The sequence below is a fragment of the Moschus berezovskii genome, chromosome 20 (assembly GCF_049115385.1).
Source record: "Moschus berezovskii isolate FMDL1 chromosome 20, NW_MosBer_1.0, whole genome shotgun sequence".
NCBI classification, from domain to species: Eukaryota; Metazoa; Chordata; class Mammalia; order Artiodactyla; family Moschidae; genus Moschus; species Moschus berezovskii.
The window spans coordinates 22,650,225-22,675,103 of NC_142479.1; the positions used below are offsets into that span (position 1 = coordinate 22,650,225).

The 24,879-nt window shown below is 35.4% G+C and overlaps 1 protein-coding gene across 2 annotated transcripts in view; it reads left to right on the forward strand.

The window, feature by feature from the left end:
* VMP1 (vacuole membrane protein 1) overlaps positions 1-24,879 on the forward strand; it is a 120,635-nt gene that overhangs the window by 73,139 nt on the left and 22,617 nt on the right. For both annotated transcript variants that reach the window (XM_055399830.2, XM_055399822.2), the window contains exons 8-9: positions 14,746-14,826; positions 18,652-18,768. In XM_055399830.2, the coding sequence (XP_055255805.1) occupies positions 14,746-14,826; positions 18,652-18,768 (198 nt within the window). The remainder of the gene's footprint in view (positions 1-14,745; positions 14,827-18,651; positions 18,769-24,879) is intronic.

Here is a 24,879-nt window from a genome sequence, read left to right on the forward strand (position 1 = left end):
ACTTTCTTCCCCTACATTCTTAGCCTGGCTTATTCCCTCACCTCCGTTAGGTTTTTAATCAAACATCACCTTTTCTCCTCAGTCCTTCTTCAGCTATCATATTTAAAATTACAGCTTTCCTGCCACCCCATTCTTTGGTTTTTGTCTCCTCCCATTAGACTGTGAGCTCTATGAGGATCCAGATTATCAATTTAATTCAATGCATCTGTTGCTCCATGTGTTTGGCATGTACTAAACATTTATTGAATTAATGGTTAAATACAGTCTCCTCATCTTTACTACATTGTGTGCATATACTGTATATATATAAATGTATATAAATGCATATTTTATAAATGTATATATAATGTACATTTACATATATGTAAATGATAGAAGAAGACAACATAGTTGGTGTTCTATCATTTGATGTTGCATATATTTCATATATATTTGAGATATATATATATATTTAGTTACCAGCACTAATGGGTTGAATTTAATTGCTTTTAAATAAGAATTTTGGTTTTTTAAAAAGATTCTAATTTTGTCTTCTAAAATTCTGTATCAGTAGTAAAAACTATATGTATTTTTCCCAGAACTCAGCATTTAAAGCTTTTCTTCTCTTTTCATGCTTGAATTTATTCAACCTTAATATGTTTGCATTATCAAAGCTCCTAATTACCACAGATTCATTAGGATCATCTGTGCAGTTCAGTTCGGTCACTCAGTCGTGTCCAGCTCTTTGTGACCACATGGACTGCAGCATGCCAGGACTTCCTGTCCATTACCAACTCCCGGAGTTTACCCAGACTCGTGTTCATTGAGACAATGATGCCATCCAACCATCTCATCTTCTGTCATTGCCTTCTCCTCCTACCTTCAATCTTTCCCAGCATTAGGGTCTTTTCAAATGAGTCACCTCTTTGCATGAGGTGACCAAAGTATTGGAGTTTCAGCTTCAACATCAGTCCTTCCAATGAATACTCAGGATTGATCTCCTTTAGGATGGACTGGTTGGATCTCCTTGCAGTCCAAGGGACTCTCAAGAGTCTTCTCCAACACCACAGTTCAAAAGCATCAATTCTTCGGCGCTCAGCTTTCTTTATAGCCCAACTCTGGCATCCATACATGATTACTGGAAAAACCGTAGCCTTGACTAGATGGACCTTTGTTGACAAAGTAATGTGTCTGCTTTTTAATATGCTGTCTAGGTTGGTCATAACTTTCCTTCCAAGTAGCAAGCGCCTTTTAATTTTATGGCTGCAGTCACCATCTGCAGTGATTTTGGAGTCAAAAAAATAAAGTCTGCCACTGTTTGCACTGTTTCCCCATCTATTTCCCATGAAGTGATGGGATCAGATGCCATGATCTTAATTAGTTTTCTGAATGATGAGCTTTAAGCCAACTTTTTCACTCTCCTCTTTCACTTTCATCAAAAGGCCTAAAGAGCCTTCTTCTTCACTTTCTGCCATAAGGGTGGTGTCTTCTGCATATCTGAGGTTATTGATATTTCTCCCGGCAATCTCGATTCCAGCTTGTGCTTCATCCAGCCCAGCATTTCTCATGATGTACTCTGCATATAAGTTGATAAGCAGGGTGACAATATATAGCCTTGACGTACTCCTTTTCCTATTTGGAACCAGTCTGTTGTTCCATGTCCAGTTCTAAATGTTGCTTCCTGGCCTGCATACAGATTTCTCAAGAGGCAGGTCAGGTGGTCTGGTATTCCCATCTCTTTCAGAATTTTCCACAGTTTGTTGTAATCCACACAGTCAAAGGTTTTGGCCTAGTAAGTAAAGCAGAAATAGATGTTTTTCTGGAACTCTCTTGCTTTTTTGATGATCCAACGGGTGTTGGCAATTTTATTTCTTGTTCTCTGCCTTTTCCGAATCCAGCTTGAACATCTGGAAGTCCATGGTTCACGTATTTGCTGAAGCCTGACTTGGAGAATTTTGAGTATGACTTTACCTAGTGTATGAGATGAGTCCAGTTGTGTGGTAGTTTGAACATTCTTTGGCATTGCCTTTCTTAGGGATTGGAATGAAAACTGACCTTTTCCAGTCCTGTGGCCACTGCTGAGTTTTCAAATTTTGCTGGCATATTGAGTGCAGCACTTGCAATCTGTAGGAAAGGAAAAAAGTTTAGATTTTTTTTTCAGTTGAGATTTATTGTGAATAGGCAACATGAAAGCAATATTAAGAGTAATTTATAGTATGTTACAAACCACTTTCAAAAAGTGTTTGACACTATCTACATAAACATACACTGAAATACAGCAGTTCCATTTTGTATATTTATACCTAGCAGAAAGATGCTCAGAAAGACTTGTATAAGAATAGTCATAGCAGCATTATTTAACTCCATACTAGAAGCAACTCTCATGTCCACCAATAGTAGAAGAAATATATTAATACAAAGGCAACAAATTGATTACTGCCACATTCAAGAGCAGGTGTGAATCACATGGACAATAATGTTCACATACATAAGCCAGAAATAAAAGAGGACCTACTTTATAATTCCATTTGTATGAAGTTCAAAATAGGCTGCTGCTAAGTCACTTCAGGGCTTCCCTGGTGGCTCAGAGGTTAAAGCATCTGCCCCCAATGCGGGAGACCCAGGTTCGATCCCTGGGTCGGGAAGATCCCCTGGAGAAGGAAATGGTAACCCACTCCAGTATTCTTGCCTGGAGAATCCCATGGACGGAGAAGCCTGGTAGGCTACAGTCCACAGGGTCGCAAAGAGTCGGACACGACTGAGCGACGGAACGGAACAGAACGGAAGTCACTTCAGTCGTGTCTGACTCTGTGTGACCCCATAGATGGCAGCCCACCAGGCTCCGCCATCCCTGGGATTCTCCAAGCAAGAACACTGGAGTGGGTTGCCATTTCCTTCTCCAATGTGTGAAAGTGAAAAGTGAAAGTGAAGTCACTCAGTCGTGTCCGACCCTTAGCGACCCCATGGACTGCAGCCTACCAGGCTCCTCCATCCATGGGATTTTCCAGGCAAGAGTACTGGAGTGGCTTACCATTGCCTTCTCCGTCAAAATAGGCAAGCTACATCTGTTGTAGTAGAAGTCAGTAGCAGTGGTTGTTTGGGGGTAAGAAGTAATTACTCAGAGGGGTGTCTGTCATTCTGGTAATGTTCTCTGTCTGCATCTTGGTGGCAGTTAATGGGTGTGTTCATTGTAAAATTCCAAGATGTATATTTTAGATTTATACATATTACTGTATATCTACTGTACAGTTACAAAAATACGTTTTACTGCCCTCCCCCCAAGGTAAATTTGGTAATAAATATATGAGTGCATGTAGAAATTCATTATTGGAGAAGGCAATGGCACCCCACTCCAGTACTCTTGCCTGGAAAATCCCACGGACGGAGGAGCCTGGTAGGCTGCAGTCCATAGGGTCACTAAGAGTTGGATACAACTGAGCAACTTCACTTTCACTTTTCACTTTCATGCATTGGAGAAGGAAATGGCAGCCCACTCCAGTGTTCTTGCCTAGAGAACCCCAGGGACCGGGGAGCCTGGTGGGCTGCCGTCTATGGGGTTACACAGCGTTGGACACGACTGAAGCGACTTAGCAGCCCCAGAAATTCATTATTAATTATGACCTTGACCCAGATGTGACTGGTAGCTTCCTATTTTATACACAACACTCTGAAATGTGTGTCATTCACAGATTATATTATATATTCCATGTTTATCCTTTTATGTGAAAAAACTTAACTGATCATTCACATGTAATTTTTGAAAGGTACAATGTGGATGAAGTGCCATAGAACCTGCGACAGACCTTATCTGTCATTGTATCAATGACTTTTGGACCTTTCTTTTTTTACCATATTCCATATTACAAACAACATTGATTGTACTTAGAGCCTATGCACATATAACTGAATTAATGAAATAATGAAACAGACTTAGTGACTAAACAGCAGTTTACTTACACCACATGTATTGATCTCACATTTTTATTCTGTTCATTAAAAGACAGAATAAAATAGTGGGTGCTATTTGTGACCCACTAAGTTTTCACAGTATGTAATCTCATAAAACCTCATTAAGTAATAGAAACATATGAATAGGAATAGTAAAAATCTCTGAGTTTTCAGATTTCTCTGTGGATCAGGTTTTTAGTACTTACTAAATTTAGCTCATTGCCAAAATAAATGTTTCATACTGTTTCAAAATATACACAGATCTTCTTTGTGTTCATTTTTAGACATGACTTCATAGATTTTGATTAAAAAAACAAAATTTTTATGTTTATATTTTTACGTGTAATACCCTCATTTTTGAAGGGGAAAAGATGGCCTTTATGTTCAGTTTTGTTTTTAACATGTCAGAGAGAAGAAAACCATATCACATTTTTAGATAGTGACAGAAGCAAGCAATAGATAATTCTAGTTAGAGAATCCAATACTGCTTTATAACCATATTTTTAACTTCCTAAAAATTTCATCTACTGGATGGGATATGAAGAAGGTAAATGTTTATTCATTACATATTGGAATATACAGATTTCTCATATTTGTCATTTACAAATTTTTGCCCCACTTGAGAACCGTCTAAGGAACCATTAGTTCCTCTTTGCTTTTTCCGTCTTTTTCATTGCTGAATTCTTATGTTTTTTAATTGAGATATAATTAACATCTAACACTGTGTTAGTTTTAGGTGTACAGCATAATGACTTGATATATGTATATGCTGCAAAATGATTACCACAGGAAGTTTTATTAACATCCATTACCACATATTGTTACAGAAGGTTTTTTCTTTTGAAAAACTTTTAAGATCTACTCTGTTAATAACTTTCAAATATACAATACAGACCTATTAATGAGAATCACCATGCTATACATTACATCCCCAGATGGCTGGATGGCATCACCGACTCTGTGGACATGAGTTTGAGTGTACTCCGGGAGTTGGTGATGGACAGGGAGGCCTGGCGTGCTGAGATTCATGGGGTCGCGGAGAGTCGGACACGACTGAGCGACTGAACTGAACTGAACTTAATTTATCTTTTAACTGGAAGTTTGTACCTTTTGACCACCTATGCTCATTTCACCAACCCTCCATTCTTCTGCATCTGGCAGTCACCAGCCTGGTTTTCTCTATCTGTGATGTCAGGATCTTTATTTAGATTGCACATATAAGTGAGCTAATTTAGTACTGTCTTTTTTATGACTAATAGTAGCGTGTGTGTCTATCTATCATATCCCACATTTTCTTTACCCATTCATCCTTCAGTAAGACATCTAGGTTGTTTCCATGTCTTGGCTGTTGTAATAATGCTGCCTTAAACTGGGGGTGGTGCGGGAGGTTGCAGATATTTTTTTCAAGATAGTGATTTCATTTATTTTGGATCAAAACCCAGAAATGAAATTGTTGGATCATATGGTAGTTTTAATTTTTTTTGTTACCTCCATACTGGTTGGTGGCTCAGACAGTAAAGCGTCTGCCTACAATGTGGGAGACCCGGCTTCAATCCCTGGATGGGGAAGATCTCCTGGAGAAGGAAATGGCAACCCACTCCATTTTTCTTGCCGGGAAAATCCCATGGACGGAGGATCCTGGTAGGCTACAGTGCGTGGAGTTACTGAAGAGTCGGACACAACTGAGCGACTTCACTTTCACTTTTCATACTGGTTTTACCAATTTACATTCCCACCAACAGTCACCATCTCTTTCTCCACATCTTTGCCAACACATTATTTCTTGTCTCTTTTATGATAGCCATTGTAACAGTTGTGAGATATTATCTCATTATGGTTTTAATTTCCCTGGTGATTAGTGATGTGGAACAACTTTTCCTGTACCTATTGGCCATATGTGTCTCTTTTTGGAAAAATATCTGTTCGTATCCTCTACCTATTTTTTAATTAGATTTTCTTTTCTATTGAATTGTATGAGTTCCCTATATGTTTTGGATATTAACCCCTTATTAGGTACATAGTTTGCAGATATTTTCTCCCAGTCGGTAGGCTGACTTTTCTTGTTGCTGATGAAAAAAGAAAAAAATCTTTGCTAAGACCAAAATCAGGGGGCTTACCCACTGTGTTTACTTCTAGGAAGAGTTTTATGATTTCAGATCATCTGGTCTAGTGTTTAATCCATTTTGAATTGATTTTTGTGTATGATGTAAGATCGGGGTCCAATTTGATTCTTTTGTGTGTGGCTATCTTTTTTTTTTTCAATACCATTTATTGAAAAAACTGTTCTTTCCCTGTTGTATATGCTTGGCTCCTTTGTCATAAATTAATTGATCATATATGTGAGGGTTTATTTCTGGGCTCTCTTCTATTGATCTGTGTGTCAGTTTTTAAGCCAATATCATATGCTTCGTAATACAATTTGGAATCAGAAAACATGATGGCTCCAGCTTGTTCATCTTTGCCAAGATTGCTTTGGCTATTCTGGGTCTTCTGTTATTCCATACAAATTTGAAGATTGTTCCTGTTTCTGTGAAAAATGCTTTTGGAATTTTATTTGGAATTGCATTGATTCTGTCGATTGCTTTTGAGTGGTTATGGACGTTTTAACCATATTTTTCCAACCCATGAGTGTATCATGTCTTTCTAATTTCTTTCTTCACTATGCAAGTTCTCCACTTCCTTGGTTAAATATATTCCTAGGTTTTTTATTCTTTTTTGGTATGACTGTAAACGCATATAATTTCTTTTTCTGATAGTTCACTATTACTGTATAGAAGCACAATAGATTTATTTATTTGTCTATTTTTGGCCGTGCTGGGTCTTTGTTGCTGCCCGGGCTTTTCTCTTTTCTCTAGTTGTCATGAGTGGGGCCTGTTCTCTAGTTGCAGTGCTCAGTCTTCTCATTGCGGGGGCTTCACTCAGAGGCAGTAGTTGCATCACTGTGGGCACAGCAGTTGCGGCTCCCAGGGTCTAGAGCACAGGCTCAGTATTTGTGGCACATGCACTTAGTTGCTCCACAGCAGGTGGGATCTTCCCAGATCAGTAATCGAACCTGTGTCTCCAGCATTGGAAGGCAGATTCTTTACCACTGAGCCACCACGAAAGTCCCCACAATAGATGTTTGTATATTGATATTTTTTATCCTCCAACTTGATTGAATTAGTTGATTAGGTCTAAGTTTTTTGCTGAAGTATTTAGGATTTTCTGTATATAATATATCATCTGCAGACAGATGTGGCTTTACTTTTTCATTTTCCATTTGAATAAAAATGGTAAGAGTGGACATCCTGTCTTGTTCCTTAATTTAGAGGAAAAGCTTTCAGTTTTTCACAAGACTATGATATTAGCTAAGGCCTTGCTGTACTAGATTCCTTCTGTACCCCCTTTTTGAGAATTTGTATGATGAATGGATGTTGGATTTAGTCAGATGCTTTTCTGCAGCTGTGAGATGATCATGTGGTGCATCACAATTTGCAGATGTTGCTTAGTCACTAAGTCGTGTCCTACTCTTTTGCAACCCCATGAACTGTGGCCCGCCGGGCTCCTCTGTCCATGGAATTTCTCAGGCAAGGATACTGGAGTGGGTTGCCATTTCCTTCTCTAGGGGGTCTTTTGACCTAGGGATTGAACCCGTGTCTCCTGCATCAGCAGGCAGATTCTTTGCCCCTGAGCCACCAGGGAAGCTGTCTAAATCCCATTTGATCATGGTGACTAACCCTTCTAATGTGTTGTTGAATTCAGTTTGCTAATTTTTTTAAAGGATTTTTCCTTCTATGTTCATCAGGGATATTGGCCTGTAATTTTCTATATTTGTAGTGTCCTTGTCCGGTTTTGATTTGAGGGTAGTAATGCTGGTCTCTTAAAATGGAGTTGGAAGTGATTCCTCCTTTTCAGTTTTTTGGAAGCATTTGAGAAGATTGGTGTAAGTTCATTAAATATTTGATAGAAATATCTGGTGAAACCATCTGGTGCTGGACTTGACTTTGTTGGGAGGTTTTTTATTACTATCAGTATCCTTAGTAGTAATTAGTATGTTCTCATTTTCTGTTTCCTCCTGATTCAGTGTTGGTCAGCTGTAGGAGTCTAGAAATTTACCCGCGTCTCTCGGTTGTTCAGTGCTTCATCGTGTCATTGTCCACAGTAGCCTCACGATCCTTAGTATTTATTGCTACCAGTTGTTGTGACTCCTCTTTCATTTTTTCTTCTATTTTTGTAAGTCCTCTCTTTTTTTTCTTGGTGAAACTAATGAAAATTTTGTCTAATTTATTATCTTTTCAAAAAATCTTGTAGTTTCATTGAGTTTTCTGTTGTTTTCCTAGTGTATTTTATTTACTCCCACTATGACTCTGTTTCCTCTGTTCTAACTTTGGACTTAGCTTGCTCTATGTGCTCTCATTCCTTCAGGTATATAGTTAGGTGTTTGAGATCTTATTTCTTAATGTATTCATTTATCACTGTGAATTTTTATCTTGGAATTGCTTTTGCTGCATCCCATAAATTTTGTGTTTCCAATTTTTTGTGTCCAGACAATATTTTTATTTCACTTTTAAGTAGCTTGACCCATTGATTGTTCAATAGCATATGGTTAAATCTTTACATATTTGTGAATTTTCCAATTTTCTTCTTGAAATTGATTTTTCGTTTCATACCATTGAGGCCAGAAGAGAATACTGATATGATTTCAGTCTTCTTAAATTTATTAATACTTATCTTATGTTCTAATATGTGATCTATCCTGGATAATGTTCCATGTGTTCTGAAGAAGAATGTATATTCTGTTGCTTTGGAATGGACTGTCCTGTAAATATGTCCATTAAGTTCAGCTCATCTTACATGTCATTTAATTCCAATGTTTCCTTATTGATTTTCAGTTTGGATGCTCTATCCATTGGTACAAGTGGAGTATTAGAGTCATCTTCTGTTATTGTATTGGTGTCTCTTTGTCCATTTAGGTATATAAATACTGCTTTTTTACTTTGGTATCTCTTAGTTCACTATAGCTTTGTGGGTCTCATGGACACAAGCCCTGTTGACTTTCAAAGCTAGATATTTGCGGGGCCCGTCTCTCAGGTGGAAGTCTTAAAACTTAGAGCATCAGATGTGGGTTTGTGGGGAGCCAACCCTTTCACTCTACAGGAAGAAGATGGGAGTTGTGAGTTCAGTTCAGTGTGTTCATGGGAGTTCAGGAGCCTCCTAAGTTGGTATCTTGAATGAGAACTCTCTAATCTCCTATTAAAACTTCTAAATCTCCATAAATTATTTTTAGAATGAAGTTTGCTTGCATTTCTGAAATGTGTTTATGTGATATATTCTGTTTGTATGATTATAGAATTTTACCCTAATTTCCAGTTTAAATAGAAATTCTAGTTGTCATCTCTGGCTTAATAAAGTAAAATCTGTAAATTGGATATTGAAACTTTCGTTTTTGAAAGTAGTTGAACCATTCTTTTCTGATCACTTTTTTGGGGAAAATGTGTTGTATTTTATAATCCAGCATCCTATAGGTACTGAATTTAAAATTTATTAATTAGTTTCCATTATTGCAATTACTTTATTTCATCAAATTAATTCCGCTACTTCTTCTTGTAATTCTAGAGTTTATTTCCTAACAGTCTTCATATTGCTAGTTTGCGTGAGTCCATTATAATTCAAAAACAGAATAGGTGATATGTGACTCCTTTGAAATTATACTTCATTTACAGGAGACCTATTCAAATATGCAATATTTAATCATATCAGTTACATTAATAATATTGTTGAGGATGTCAACACTAAAATGAAATGTTTACTTTGCATTTAATAAATTAATGATGCGTATCTCTGTGTGAAAGAGCTCAGAAAGAGTTCTGATAACAGGTAGGAAATTGTAGTTAACAAACATTTTATTCTGCTTTTAAGAGGAGAAAGATTTGAAAATTATGAATTGTGTTTCATTCTAATTTCTGTGAGGATGATAATTAATTATACCCATTAATTATGTTGTTTACCACATGTAATATTATTTCATTGTAGAAAATACTTAATTACATGATTATTAGTATCTTAACAAGTTAATATTTCAGAATAATTGTCCATGATGCTGAAACAACTTACAATATTAAGTCATTACTGTCTTAACTCCATTTCTGGTTAATACAGAATAATAACATGATACGATATATTTGAGTAGAACACAGAAATTAGCAAGTCATTTTTAGATGCCAAAAGAACTTCATAAATGCAGCTTATTTTAACACAAATTCCTCTTATAACAAGAAATTATTATTGAAGCAGTTGCTCTGTGAATTTTTTTTTTTTCTGTGAATTTTAATATGGACTGTGGAGCCAATTCAGTGTCACACCCAAGAGGAGCATTAACTCAGCAGAAGTTTTAACATATATTAAAAAGCCATTGATTTATAAAACTTCTGACCAGTTACCTCACATTGATGGTGATAGATCAGCTCAAACTAACATAAGCTGTTAACCAAATACATATACTAGAGACATAGTAATATTGCATTCATTTAACATGTTAGGGATTTTCTGTTGCTTTTAAGGAAATCTTAGAATTTAATGTGACCCCTTATCATGAGAGTGAAAAGGTTTACTGTTACCAGTTGAAGATAAATATTATTGCAAATATTTAAATCTAAGTGAACTTCTTCAAAAGTTAGTATTTTGCAATCTAATTATAATTAGCTATATAGTTTCTCTTATTTCATTATAAATATTTCTTAGGAAAAAATACGAAACAAAAGTAGTATAGAAATATTCATACTGGAAAGCATTGTCTGCTTTTCTTTGTTAATCCTTGAAATCTCAGTAGTTAAGTACTTGTTGTAACTTCTCTTCATCTTGTCCTCTATAATCATTGGAAAAATGTTCCTAGTGTCTCTCGTTCTTACTTTCAGAAGCATGATAATTGCTGTCAGTGGGAGTGGGAAAGATAATTTTATTTACTTGTGTTTTGTTTATTTACTTCTAAAAAGTAGAAAGTGATCTGTGATTATTAACTGTGAATGCATACTACTTATTTAGGTAGAGCTAGAGGATGAAACTCTGAGCTCTTGGGCACTAAAATTGTGAAATACATAAACGTTGTGAAATGTGAGTCCAGAGAAATGAAACTATTAAAAGGAATTTGGTTTTAGTTGTACATATTTTTTTTTTATGAAGAATGACAGTTGAGGAAGTAATCAAATTGAACTTGCTACACTGTTCCCACAAACATAAGAAAAAAGATTAAAATGAAGTATTAATTTCCTTTGACATTTAACTTTAATGTTGAAAACCTAACAAATTGATTTGTTAAACTTTTCCTTTAAATGATTGTTGTTTATTATGGTACACATTTTTTTAGGCTAGTTTATTTTATCTGATGGCCTAAACCGAATAGCAAATTTTGTTTGAAATTGTTCTTTTAAAACATTAGTGAAAGAGGGTTTTTTTGCTGAGTGTGTGTGTGTGAGTTGGGTTTATATTCTAATATTTTATCTACAGTACATTTCTCTCTCTTTAAAAGAGAACACACATAGAAATATTTTAATGCGTAGAAAATGTTACTTTCACATCATTAGAAAGTATCAGATTATGCAAATAATAAAGTATTGAAGTTGTTTAAAAATAAAAACTTCTAAAACTGCAGAGCAGCAAACAAAAACATAACTGCATTTAATGTGTAGAACATTTTAAACAATTTAAAAATGATGTTTTTAATAAATATGTTAACAAAGCCTTTAAAGCCATACCAGTAAGTTTTGAATATGACTTTAAAAGTGAAATAAGTTTAAAAGCAACAAAATATAGTTATGTTTATGAAATCTAAACATGAATTAATTTACCATTGTGAAATAGTTCAGATTTGGTACAGATACTAGTGTAATGCTTCCTTGAGTTTGTTTTCATTACTCCGGCAAGGAAAAACAAAATTCTGCCTCGAGCTGTATACTCCTGCTGTTGGTTTCTTGTAATGAAAGTAACTGTGCAGACTTACTAGTTTAATTTAAATAAATTTTTATGGGTTATTTAACATATAAATGTAATTTTAATTCCGGGAATATTGTGAAAGACGTGGAAAATAAATTAATAGGAACTGAAAGTAGCGTGGTCATTCTCTGTGTATGTGTGCGTGCGTGGTGTGTGTGTGTGTGTGTGTGTGTGTGTGTGTAACACATAATAAGATTTATGAAATCTGTTTTCAGTAGATGACTTTCAGACTTTTTAAAAAGTAAAGCTCCCTATTAAAAAGACACTTAACTTTCTTTGTGAGACATGCCAGCTAAAAGTTAATTTGAAAAAGAAGAGAGAGTAAAGGGAGCTTTCTATTTCACTGATTTGGGTAGTGACTCTTTTCCTTCAAATAAAGATTCTTGAAGTGCCGTTAAGGATAATTGATGATGAGCACCCAGGCATCCAAAAGAACAGGGAGTCTATTTTCCTTTGTTTTTGTCTAATTTCTGATGAGTAAAGAGATTCTGTCAAGGGATAAAATAGCTCCTTACTTTCAGGATGTTTTTAAACACGATTACTTGAAGTTATGAAGGCTTAAATATTTGTATTATTTTGTGTGTTAGTTGATCTGCATAATGTTAAATATTTTCTCCTCTATGTAAACAACTAATATAATCATACCTGTTTTCTAATTTGAATGTATGTGTGTGTATCTCTATAGTAGAAAAATAACATAAGTTTAAAATAATGGCACTGTCATAGTCACTTGCTTTAAATAAATGCAAAATTCTAAAGCCTTGAAATTAAGATAAAGGGAAACAGGACAGCAAACCTTCAAATTCAATGATTTGTTGATCTTGTCTACACCATTTTACGCAAAAAAAATGAATTTTTGTAACTTTATATGTTGAGGATTGCATAAATTCTGTGCTAGAAAAATGTTACTATCTTAATCTGACTTGGAAGATAGGTTTATAAAAACTTTTGTTGTTTTTAAAATAAAATTTGTATAGTTTTTGTGTTCTTTGTTTTCCTCTTTCTTCGCGGGTGAATGCCATCTTTCTCTAAAGCAGATTTGCTATGAGGATATCAAGAGCTGTAGAGAGAGACATTTTCCTGAGTTTATATTTTTTGACACTTGGGCTATAGCAGTTAAAATTTTATAACTAATTTATAATCTGATAGTATTGTTTGGTATGTTTAAAACTCAAAACATTTCTATTAATTATGGCCAGTTTTTATTTAGTGTTTTTATGAACTACAAATTTAGTAATTTGTGAATTATGTAAGTTATTCAAAATAAATGGAAGTGTAATTTGTTTTTAATGTTAATAGGAAAACTGATTTCATTATATATCCCTAAACAGTTTTTAAATCAATAAAATCAGTATTTCACACTTAATGCAATAAATGTTAATTTAAGAAAAAATTAAATCTTCAGTTAGAAATTTTTAAAAAAATGCAAAGAACTCTTTGCTGTGGTAATTCAGTTGTTTAAAACTATTAAATCTGAAACAATTCATTTACTGAATAGTAAGCCTAATCTGAAAAGAAAAATTCTGTCTTTGAAAATAAGTTGTAAAATTACAAAATTGCATTGTGGAATTTAATGATTAACTTTGAGAGCCTGTATGTTTGAACTTGAAAGTATTTGTATTAACTGCTCATGTCTTTAAAACTATATATTATTGCTATAATTGCTTTGACTTTCTCACCATCCTCAACAAGTAGGAGGAAGGTCTTTTTTTTTTTTTTTAATTTCAGTATTCAGTGTTGTGCTAATTTGATAGAACTGTTCAACATAATATTTTGGGTTAAAGTGGTTTTGGTGTGTTTGTTTTTTTAAGTCGGAATCCACAAATGCTTTAAACCCTATTCCTATTCTATGAAGGAACCTTCTATCATTTATATTATGAATATTCTATAAGATTATTGAGAAAAAGTAAATATAGTTTTAGCATGCACACTCTAGAAGAAGAGTGTGGAATAAACTAGCCAACCACGTATATATTTCAGTCTGGGAGATGCCATGGTGAAATAAAAAGAGCACCGATTTTAGAGTCTGAAGAATCTGCTCTGCTTGCACCCCAGGATTACTGAAAGGCTTGAGCCTTTTCAATAAAATGTTTGTGAAAGCCGTTTTTATTTCTGGCACAAATTTTGCAGTGTAGGACATTATTTGTTTTGGGGGTAATGAATGCTAAGTTACTGCCACATAACTGTTTTTTTTTCATCTTCTGGCTAGTGAACAGTAGAGGTGTCTTCATCTTCTGTCTTGGAAAATTCTTTGATTTCCTACCCTGATATTATTCAGGGAGTAAGTCTTGTGAATTATTAAAGGAACGAGAAAGAGATAAGTGTTAAACTAGCATTTCCAAAAAAGTGTGTTGGTTTATGGTTGGTTTATAACACTTTGTTCATCTCTAGATAATCCAAAGAGAACCAAAAAATTGCAATAACAGTGTTTTGGGTTATTCTTGAAATGTATTATAAGTTTATCTTTAAGGTTGTGTAGTTAATGTTTTATCAAGATTTTATTCACATGTTTTTCAGTGCAACCTGCTGTGATTTTTTTTAATATCATCTTATTAAATGAATCACTGCTTTCAGATTATTAGACATTTAATATTATAAACTGTAAAGAGCCATCTTTCCTTCTTCCTTCTACTTTTCATTAATTTTTTTTTAGTTAATTTTTATAGGAGTAAATTACACAGTTGTGTAGGGTCTACTGCTCAGAAAAATGAATCAACCATACATACGCATACATACCCTTCTTTTGGAGGAATTGGGAGTTTGGGATTGACACATATACACTATTGATACTGTGTATAAAATAGACAACTGAGGGGATCATTAATGTTTTGATATCCTCCTTTTATACAGGATTTCGCCTCCCGGGCTAAACTGGCAGTTCAAAATCTAGTACAGAAGGTTGGATTTTTTGGAATTTTGGCCTGTGCTTCAGTAAGTAAATTGTATTTAAATGTTGGATTTATATTTTGATTCAATTTGTTTTTCAAGATATATGAATTGTTAAAAAGTTATCACTTTTAATGAGTATGTAATTTTATTAATCATTCATCTTACTCATCAAATGAGCTGTTTTCTGTTGGTTAGGTTTCTATCTTATTTACTGACTTGTAAGCATTTCATCCTGCCATGATGACTTCAGACCTAAATGGCTTGATTCAATAAGAAAAAAGAGACAAAATCCATCCTTCCCATAAAGAATATATAATGAAGTGCATTTAAGCAAATAACAATGACTTCATTCTTTTCAGAGTTATAGATAGGTACTCCTTTTCCAAAGCCTCAGGCATATAGTTATAAGGAAGAATTCATATAAAGCCTCCTTAAGTGACTGTAATACCTAGCTTGGTAGTTGAAACATCTGTGGCAAGATTAAGGGCATCTATGGCTACAGTGAACTAAGAAACTATTTGTGTCAAATTATTTGTGTCTCACACAAGAAACTTAAAAAAAAAAAAAAACTTAATGTCTCAAATTGCATATTTGTGAAATTGACAATTCTTGTTGAGTTGATGTTTATCCTGGTCCTTTTCTAATGTAATAGAAACAGTTATATTTGAAATGAAGCATTTTGATCTAAGTTTTCCTTGGTAGTTTGTACAAAATTCTTGATAGTTCAGTGGTAGATTTGGCCAGAATAACTAGATGCACCTAGTTAATATGATAAAAATTGCAATTAGAAGTAAAATTCAGAAGATTATCACCTGCTGGCACATAGTTTCTTTACCCATTATGTATTAGAATATGAATATATCTGAGTACCCTCTTTCCCACCATAGCAAAGTACATACCCAAAAAGGGAAGACATTTGGTGCCAAAATTTACAGGAAATTAACCTGAATATTCATCGGAAGGACTGTTGCTAAAGCTCCAATACTTTGACCACCTGATTCGAAGAATCTAGTCACTGGAAAAGACCCTGATGCTGGGAAAGCTTGAAGGCAAAAGAAGGGAGTGGCAGAGGATTAGATGGTTAGATAGCATCACTCACTCAATGGACGTGAATTTGAGCAATCCACACTCCAGGAGACAGTGGAGGACAACACAAAGGAGTTTGGCACGCTAGATCTGTGGTGTCACAAAGAGTCAGGCATGATAGCAGCTGAAGAACAGCAACAACCAATCAACATTCTAGAGATATTCTAAAATATACATGTGCCTCTATTACTGTCTTTTAACCCTGGCAGACTTGAAATTTTCATCATCTAACTTTTCTTTTTATTGGAGAAGCTCTTCATCATAATATTGACAAATATTTGAGCAATGTATAGGTAAGTTGTAGTGTGATGCAGTGAGATGAGAACTGGTTTTGGAGTCAGGCTTACTTAGGTTCCTAAACCAGATTTTCCTCTTAGCTATGTAATTTCAGTCAGTTTACTCTCTTTGAGCCCTAGTTTTCTAATTTTGGGACTTCCCTGATATCTCAGTTGGTAAAGAATCCACCTGTAATGCAGTAGACCCCAGTTCAGTTCTGGGTTGGGAAGATCCTGCTGGAGAAGGGATAGGCTACCCCCTCCAGTATTCTTGGGCTTCCCTTGTGGCTCATCTGGTAAAGAATCCGCCTGCAATGAGGGAGGCCTGGGCTCCATCTCAGGGCGTCTTCCCCTGGGTTGGGAAAATCCCCTGGAGAAGGGAAAGGCTACCCACTCCAGTGTTCTGAAGAATTCCATGGGCTGTATAGTCCATGGGGTTGCAGAGTCAGACACGACTAAGCGACTTTCACATAATTTTTAAAACAGGGCATCAAGACACTCATTACTGATATGAGGATTTAATCAGTTCAGTTGCTCAGTTGTGTCTGACTCTTTGCGACCCCGTGAGGATTTAAGATAGTATGTGAACTGTCACAGTGCCCATCCATTTTTTTTTACTGTTATTCATTAGCTTTGTATCAACCCCTGAGTGCTTGGACAAAGAAGTGAAAGCTGCATTTCCTTTTCTCAAGGATCCTAAAGTCTAGTGAGGGAGACGGTGCTAAGTGAAAGGCACTGTGGAAGCCCAGCAGTATAGGATTAGGCTGAGAGGCCTAAACGGTGATAATGTCCTTAGTTTAGAAGCTAAGAGAATAGTGTGGGAGCCATGTAGCTTGGGTTGAAAGCCTTCTGTGCTGCCGCTGATACTGAACAAATTGCTTGACCAGTCTGTCTCACTTCTCTTACCTATAAAATGGATGTCATATCATATAACATTGTTTTGGAAATTGAGTTGATGTAAAAATCCTAGAAAAGCACGTAACAATTCAGTAAGAGTTAACTTTCCTCATTCCTGGGGAAAACACAAGTACCGTCAATTTATTGAAGCAAAAAATATTTATTCTTTGGCATTCATCTATACCTGTGTCTTCCCTGCTAAAATTCCACTTTCTATGCTAGCCGATCTTCTTTATTTTTGACTAGGAATAGTCAATTTTTAACATAAATTAATAGATCTGACCCTCTAGGAAAGTATTAAAAGTATATATGCTTGATTTAAGGTGAGGTAAGTAAAGGGTAAGGTAAGGAGAAGTTTATTAATTAGTTATTTTGTTGTTAACATTTAAACTAAGATAAACAGAGCTAGCTGAGGGAACATCTCAAAGCTACATAATAATTCTTTTTATTCTAATCTTCCTTTCTGTGTATTAGGTTAACAATTGAAAAAAGTAAATAACATGCCTTTGTAACAACAAACATTAATTATTCTTTTCTGAGAGTGTCCAACATACAACTTCTACTTTTTAGCCACTCTGATTTGCATATCTTGTATACTTTAATTTCCATTTCAGTATGCGGTAGAGTCTGATAATAAAGGGAATCTATTAACATTTTAATTCATAGAGTTGTGAGAGTCATATGAGGAAATAAAAGAAATGACAGTTGTAAGGATATGGAAGTGATACAATTATTAAATGGTTGTAAGACATGAAATTACAGAAAACATTTAAATTCGGATAAGAAAAATTATATTATTGAATTTGAGTATTATTAACAAAAGAATACTTGAATTCTGAGTTATGGCATTGTTTTTAAAAGAACATACGTGACAAATATCTTTTAAACAACTGGGCTTTTCTTGGAAGTACAAACATGAAATTATATAAATTAATTAGCTTATAAATGGTTCCACCAACAGACACAAGGACAAGAGTACTTCTTTGGGAGAAGAATGGATGAAGTGCCCCAAAACAGCTTGTGGTTTCTTTGCATTTTTGCATGAAATTGTCTTTTAGCATTCTTGAAATGTGGGAATATTCAGGAAAGGTATTTGTTGTGAATCACTTCTTTGTCTGGGACTGAGTATTCACAACATCTGTATCTGTGCTCTTGTGTTTCCACACTTGCTTTTTTCCTAGAATAAATCACATGGCCCTGTGGCCTTGGACTGTCGAAAGTCAAATGCAAAATAATTAATTTTTTCTATGTTGAAAAATGAAAGCACATCCACCTGTAAATGTATTTGTGAATTTACAAGAATGTTTTCTATAGATGTGAGCACTTTCCAGATAATCTTATTTCAAGCCAAAGATTTTAGGACCCTAAAAACTACAGAGATAATCTTGAGGCTTTTTCTTCATTTATACCTCACTGCTGTCAAATGTTCAAGTATCTACCAAATGGGATTAAATTCCAGACAGTCTAGCACTGATCAGGGAATCCATGCCTCTTTTTGCAGTGGTAGACAAGGATTAATGCATAATTCCACACACCTATAGGTAGTAAAATTAAACTGTATTTTGGATTATATATGGACATTTAATTTTCTTTTTTCTTTTTTGAATAGATTCCAAACCCTTTGTTTGATCTTGCTGGAATAACATGTGGACACTTTCTTGTACCTTTTTGGACTTTCTTTGGTGCAACCCTGATTGGAAAAGCAATAATTAAAATGCATATCCAGGTAATTACACCCTTTGACTCCCTGCTCAATGATGATGAACCCATTAAAAGGCACTGAAAACATATTCCCCTTGCTCTTTCCAAGACAAATTGTTAGGATTTTGAGTTCTGCTTCTTGGTGGGTTGGTATTCAGACACAGAACATCACTGAAGATTACTGAACCTGAGGGCAGTTTTCCCTTCTTCTGTTGGAAAATTATGCCCCTCTTTCCTCCTTGTTTTATTTCTTTGCTTCTTTTTTCTTTTGTCCCTTCCTTTCTATCTTTATTTCACTTTCGCCTTCTGAAACTTTTAATTCAAGACTTTTACCAAACAAAAACTGATCATGAGCTGAGGAAGTATTCTCTTTCATTAATTCTACTTTTCTTTCACATATTCTATATATAACACTTCCTCTCAAGGTACCAATATCCTTTACAAAATACCAGCCAGGTGTTAGTGCGGAGAATGGAGAAGAAAGTGGGCCCTGAGGAGGTGAAGAGATGTGGGATTTGGTTAGAGAAGTGAGAATCTGCTAGTCTCAAAGCCACTCTTAACATAATCTTTAGGATAAGGGTGTGGGGGTGTGTGGGGTTGGGGGCTGTGTGTGTGTGTGTGTGTGTGTGTGTGTGTACTAGAGCAGAGAAAAGAGACCAAGGACTTAAATGAGAGGAAATGGATATATGCTTCTAAGACTTTGATATGAGTTGATAGGAGTAGTATAAAAGGCAAATCCTACTGGAATAAAATAGAGTTAACATGGAAAAGATTGTCTTGATTAATGACACTTGCAAGGAAGCATTCACCAGAGGAAAGGCGAAAACAATGAGTAATGTCTTTAACCTGGTCTGATTCCATAATAATTGAAAGGACGTCTGTCCCTCAAGTTTCTACTCACTTACCTCTCTACCTCCAGTTCTTAGAAGAGAAGAATAAAAAGGAAGACTTGAGGGACTTCACTCGTGGTCCAATGGTTAAGAATCTGCCTGGCCATGCAGGGGGAGCAGGTTCAATCCCCAGTCATGGGTCAAGTAAGCCTACACACTTCTACTAGAGAGTTTGTGCACCACGATTACGATCTCCTGTGCCACAGCTAAGACCTGAGGCAGTCAAATAGATAAATAAATTCTTATTCTTCTTCTTATTTTTTAAAAAAGGAAAACTTGAGCTGCTTCTGCCTGCCCAGTTTCTAATACTAGATTTTGGTGTTTAGGGTGAGTTTATTGAGCTTGTCTTCTAATCCTGCCATGATAATCACTTAAAATTTCAAGACTTTATTTTTTCTCCTTCAAGGAATATAGTTTCTCCTACTTACCTTAAGTAAGTGTGTTGTTCAAGACGATGGCTTTTTAAATACTGGAATGCTAGTTATTTGGTAAAGATTTAAAATACTCTAATAGGATTTTCTAATAATAAAATCGTTTCGCTTTTTGAACTCCTTTGAGAGTGTTAATACTTAAGGAATGATAACAGATTGTTTTCATTCCCTTTATAATAGCAATTTCTCTAGGAATTCATAAACTTTATATATTCTGCTTTATGAATTATACTTTCTATAAAATACAGTAAAATATATTATGCTAAAAGTACCCTATAGTTATAGAGTTTTTAACATTCTCAGTTTTTTTCAAGTTATGATAATAATGTTTAATTTTTTAATACAGTGCTTCACACTTTAAAGTACTTAATGTATGCCATCTGATTTAATTCTTTTAATCCTGGGATAGAGAAATTACTACTCCCATTTTGTAATTATCAAACTTAGAGAAGGAAGTAGGTAATAGTTGCCTAAAAGAATAAGTAACAGCTGGAATTTGAACCTGAGTCTTTCGGCTTCAACTTCATTGTTCTTTCCACTCTTTTGCATTGCCTTACTGTAATTTATTTATATGATCATAAAAACTGAAATGTTTAAGGCCTGTCATGTATCAGGACCTGTGCCAAGCAATTTGCATTGGTTATTTCAGAACAATCCTGTGATGTGGTTATTATCCACATTTCATAGTTGGGAGGGCCTAGAATTCAAACCAAACTCTAAAGTCAAAGCTCATTCATTCCCTATATCTATGTGGAAGCAAAGAAAGAATGCTAAAATCCATCTGTGTTTCTGAAAGGAAAAAAATCTGAGTTCCTTCAGTAAACTGAGACCACGGGATATGTTTGTTGTGTTCCGTTGTATCAGAGAGACATACTTTCTAAAGGCATGTCACTTGATGTGCATCCAGATGTAGCTCAGGGCCACAAACATTTCTCATTCCTTGGGTAAGCAGTATTAGTGAGTAATATAAACATTACAAGTATTTCTAAAACAATAGGGCAGACACACTACACACAGACTTTTCTGTAATCTGATAGTAAACTCCTCTGGTCCTCTTCTCTTTTTTCCTCAGTTTAAACTAGACAACTTCCTTTGATATATATTGTTACTTTTATTTATATCTTGCTATCTGTTAAACATCCCCTAAAAGAAATCAACCCACCTAATAATGTTAATTAAGGATTTCTCTTTCTACTGGACAAGTTCAATTCCTGTGCCTGTATACAGTCCCTTAGAAATATTTTTGTTCTCCTAAATGATGAAGAAAGGAAGAAGTCAACATGCTCATATAATATTTCATGTACCATATAATTCACTTACCATGTGTATTATTTATTGCCTCTCAACTTTCTCCCTACCACCAAATGCACGCATACTGAAATATAAGCTCTGTGAGGACAGTTTTTTGTTTCTTGGCTCTCCAAGGTATTCTAGTGCCTAGAATAGCATCTGGCATGTAGTTAGCACTCAGTAAATATTTAATACATGATTCAGCCTATGATTCTTCTTTCCAGAATCTGGAGGAATCTTCTTATGCAGATGTATAGTTTGTTCTGTTGGCACCATTAGTTCCCTACACTCGTATCTTTTTTTTATTTTTCTACTCTACCCTTATTTTCTTTGTACACATGGTTGAGTGGGCTCTTTGGGGATCTGTGCCTTTTTTTTTTATTTGGTAGAATCCCCATTCAGACCTCAAGCGTGAATGATTCTGAGACATATGTTCTTAAATGTTCTGAGACATATGTTCTTAAGTGTCTTGCCCAGCACAGTGAATTTTCAAACTGTTATATATAAAAAGAAAGTCTTGTTTTGTTTTCAAGAAATGAAATTGTGCAATTATCCTGGCTTTGGCTTAATTTGAATGTTAGGAAATGATGGTAGGGAAAACACGTGGTACAGTCACTGAGAGGCAAATCATTAGCTATGTTTTTTAGTAAAAGATCTATAGCTCTAAGTAACTGGCTTTTAGTATGGATACTTAGAAGAGTTCCATATATTAATGCTTTTCTCATAAATGATCTATAGTAATTGTCTTATTAGCTTCATAATCTTCATACACCATTTGTATAGGATTGTTTATAAATCCTCATCCATCTTGTAACTGTTTGATATCTATATGTACTTACTTTTTTCATAAGATAAGAAATATCTTTTTCACATTAATAGATACCTAAGTGAAGTAAAGTTGCTCAGTTGCTGTTTGCGACCCCTCGACTATACAGTCCATGGAATTCTCCAGGCCAGAATACTGGAGTGGGTAGCTGTTCCCTTCTCCAGGGGATCTTCCTAACCCAGGGATCAAACCCAGGTCTCCTACACTGCAGGAGGATTCTTCACCAGCTGAGCCACCAGAGAAGCCTAATAGATACCTAAACAAATACCAAAAAGAACTATGAACTTCTTTTTTTAGCCTTATTTCTTTCTCACATATCCAACTGTGCAGCTGTCAGTGTCTTTGTTAACCCTAGGACTTTGATTAAGAAAATACCATTGCCTGATTAATCTTCTACCCGAAATAACAAGCTTTAATCTGAATTAACCACTTTCCTGAGATGCACAGTGGATGGCTAACATGATGTTATTTAATTTCACTTCCCTCCCATTTAGTTATATAGGCTATAGTTATTATTTAATGCACAGTAACAAAGCACTGGAGAGTTTGTTTTTAGGAATTAAAAGAATTTAGAATGACTCATATTTATTCAGAGAATTGGACTTCCAGGTGACTCAGTGGTAGAGAATCCACTTGCCAGTGCAGGAGATGTGGGTTTGATCTCTGGCTCAGGAAGATCCCCTGGAGAAGGAAATGGCAACCTACTCTAGTAGTCCCACCTGGGAAATCCCATGGACAGAGGAGCCTGGTGGGCTACAGTTCATGGGGTAGCAAAAGAGTCAGACATCACTTAGTGACTAAACCTCAACAACAACAATTCAGAGAGTTATCAGTCCTTTAAAGCTAAATTTTAATATCATTTTCTAGACTCTCAAATTAGTTGTACTTATGTGACCTTTTCTTTCTGTGAATGTCTGTAATACATTGTTTTTACTGCTGAGTCCTTTACAGTTTATCCTTATACATATTATTTTTTGTACTTAATCGTCTTTATACTATATATCAGAAAATTTGTAAGTTTCTTCAGCATTTTAAAGAAGTATTCTTCCCATCTTTGTGTTCCATGAAAGTCTTATTAATGCTTACATTATCCATAGTAGGTACTTTTTGTAAAATTTGCTGAGTTGAAAATATTTGCTACCTGTAAGCCTAAAGGCATCTTTCTTTATGAGTTAAGGTATCAGTATCTTAATTAATGCAGAATACCTCAGTAACACCAAACAGAAAATTACCCAGATCTGATCAAGATTCCGCAAAACTTGTTGATATCTTTGCTTGTACCCTCAGCCTGAAAATCCAAGCTTATTCAGGATCTGAGAGTGAAACTTTCAATGATACTTTTTTTAAATTGGCGTATAATTGCTTTACAACGTTGTGTTAGTTTCTGCTGTACAGCTGTGCGAATCAGCCATGAGAATACATATATCCCCTCCCTCTTGAGCCCCCTTCCCACCTACCTCCCTGTCCCACTAGGTCATCACAGAGCACAGAGCTGAGCCCCCTGTGCTGTGTAGCAGCCTCCCCCAGTTTTTTCTGTCCCTGTCAGTGCTACTCTCTCAGTTCATCCCAGCCTCTCCTGCCCCTTGGTGTGTCCACAACTCTCTTCTCTACATCTGTGTCTCCGTTCCTGCCCTGCAGATAGGTTCATCAGCACCGTTTTTCTAGATCCTATAGATGTGCCTTAATATACTATATTTGTTGGCCGAGTAATAATCCATTGTATATATGTACCACATCCTCTTTATCCGTTCATCTGTTGATGGACATTTAGGTTGATTCCGTGTCCTGGCTATTGTAAACAGTGCTGCAGTGAGCATTGGGGTACATGTGTCTCTTTGAATTGTGGTTTTCTCAGTTTATATGCCCTGTAGTGGGATTACTGGGTCATTTGGTAGTTTTAGTTTTTTCAGAAACCTCTGTACTGTTCTCCATAGTGATTGTATTCATTTACATTTCCACCCGTAGTGCAAGAGGGTTCCCTTTTCTCTACATCCTCTCCAGCATTCATTGTTTGTAGATTTTTTCTGACAAGGGTGAAGTGATACCTCACTGTAGTTCCATTTGCATTTCTCTAATAATGAGCATTGTTGAGCATCTTTTCAGGTATTTGTTGGTCATCTGTATGTCTTCTTTGAAGAAATGTTTGTTTAGGTCTCCCGCCCATTTTTTTTTTAATTGGGTTGTTTGTGTTTTTGATATTGAGCTGCATGAGCTTGTATATTTTGGAGATTAACCGTTTGTCAGTTGCTTCCTTTGCAAATATTTTCTCCCATTCTGAGAATTGTCTTTTCGTCTTGATTATGGTTTCCTTTGCTGTGCAAGAGCTTTTTAAGTTTAATTAGGTCCCATTTGTTTGATTTTGTTTTCATTACCCTAGGAGGTCAAGAAGGATCTTGCTGCCATCTACGTCAGAGTGTTCTGCCTGATTTCCTCTAAGAGTTTTAGTATCTGGCCTTACATTTAGCTCTTTAATTCACTTTTAGTTTATTTTTTGTACAGTGTTAGGAAGTGTTCTAATTTCATCCTTTTACCTGTAGCTGTCCAGTCTTCCCAGCACCGTTTATTGAAGAAACTCTGTTCTCCATTGTATATTCTTGCTTCTTTGTTAAGGACAAGGTGACCTAGGTGTGTGAGGTTTATCTCTGGTCTTTCTGTCCTCTTCCATTGATCTGTATTTCTGTTTTTGTCACAGTACCATA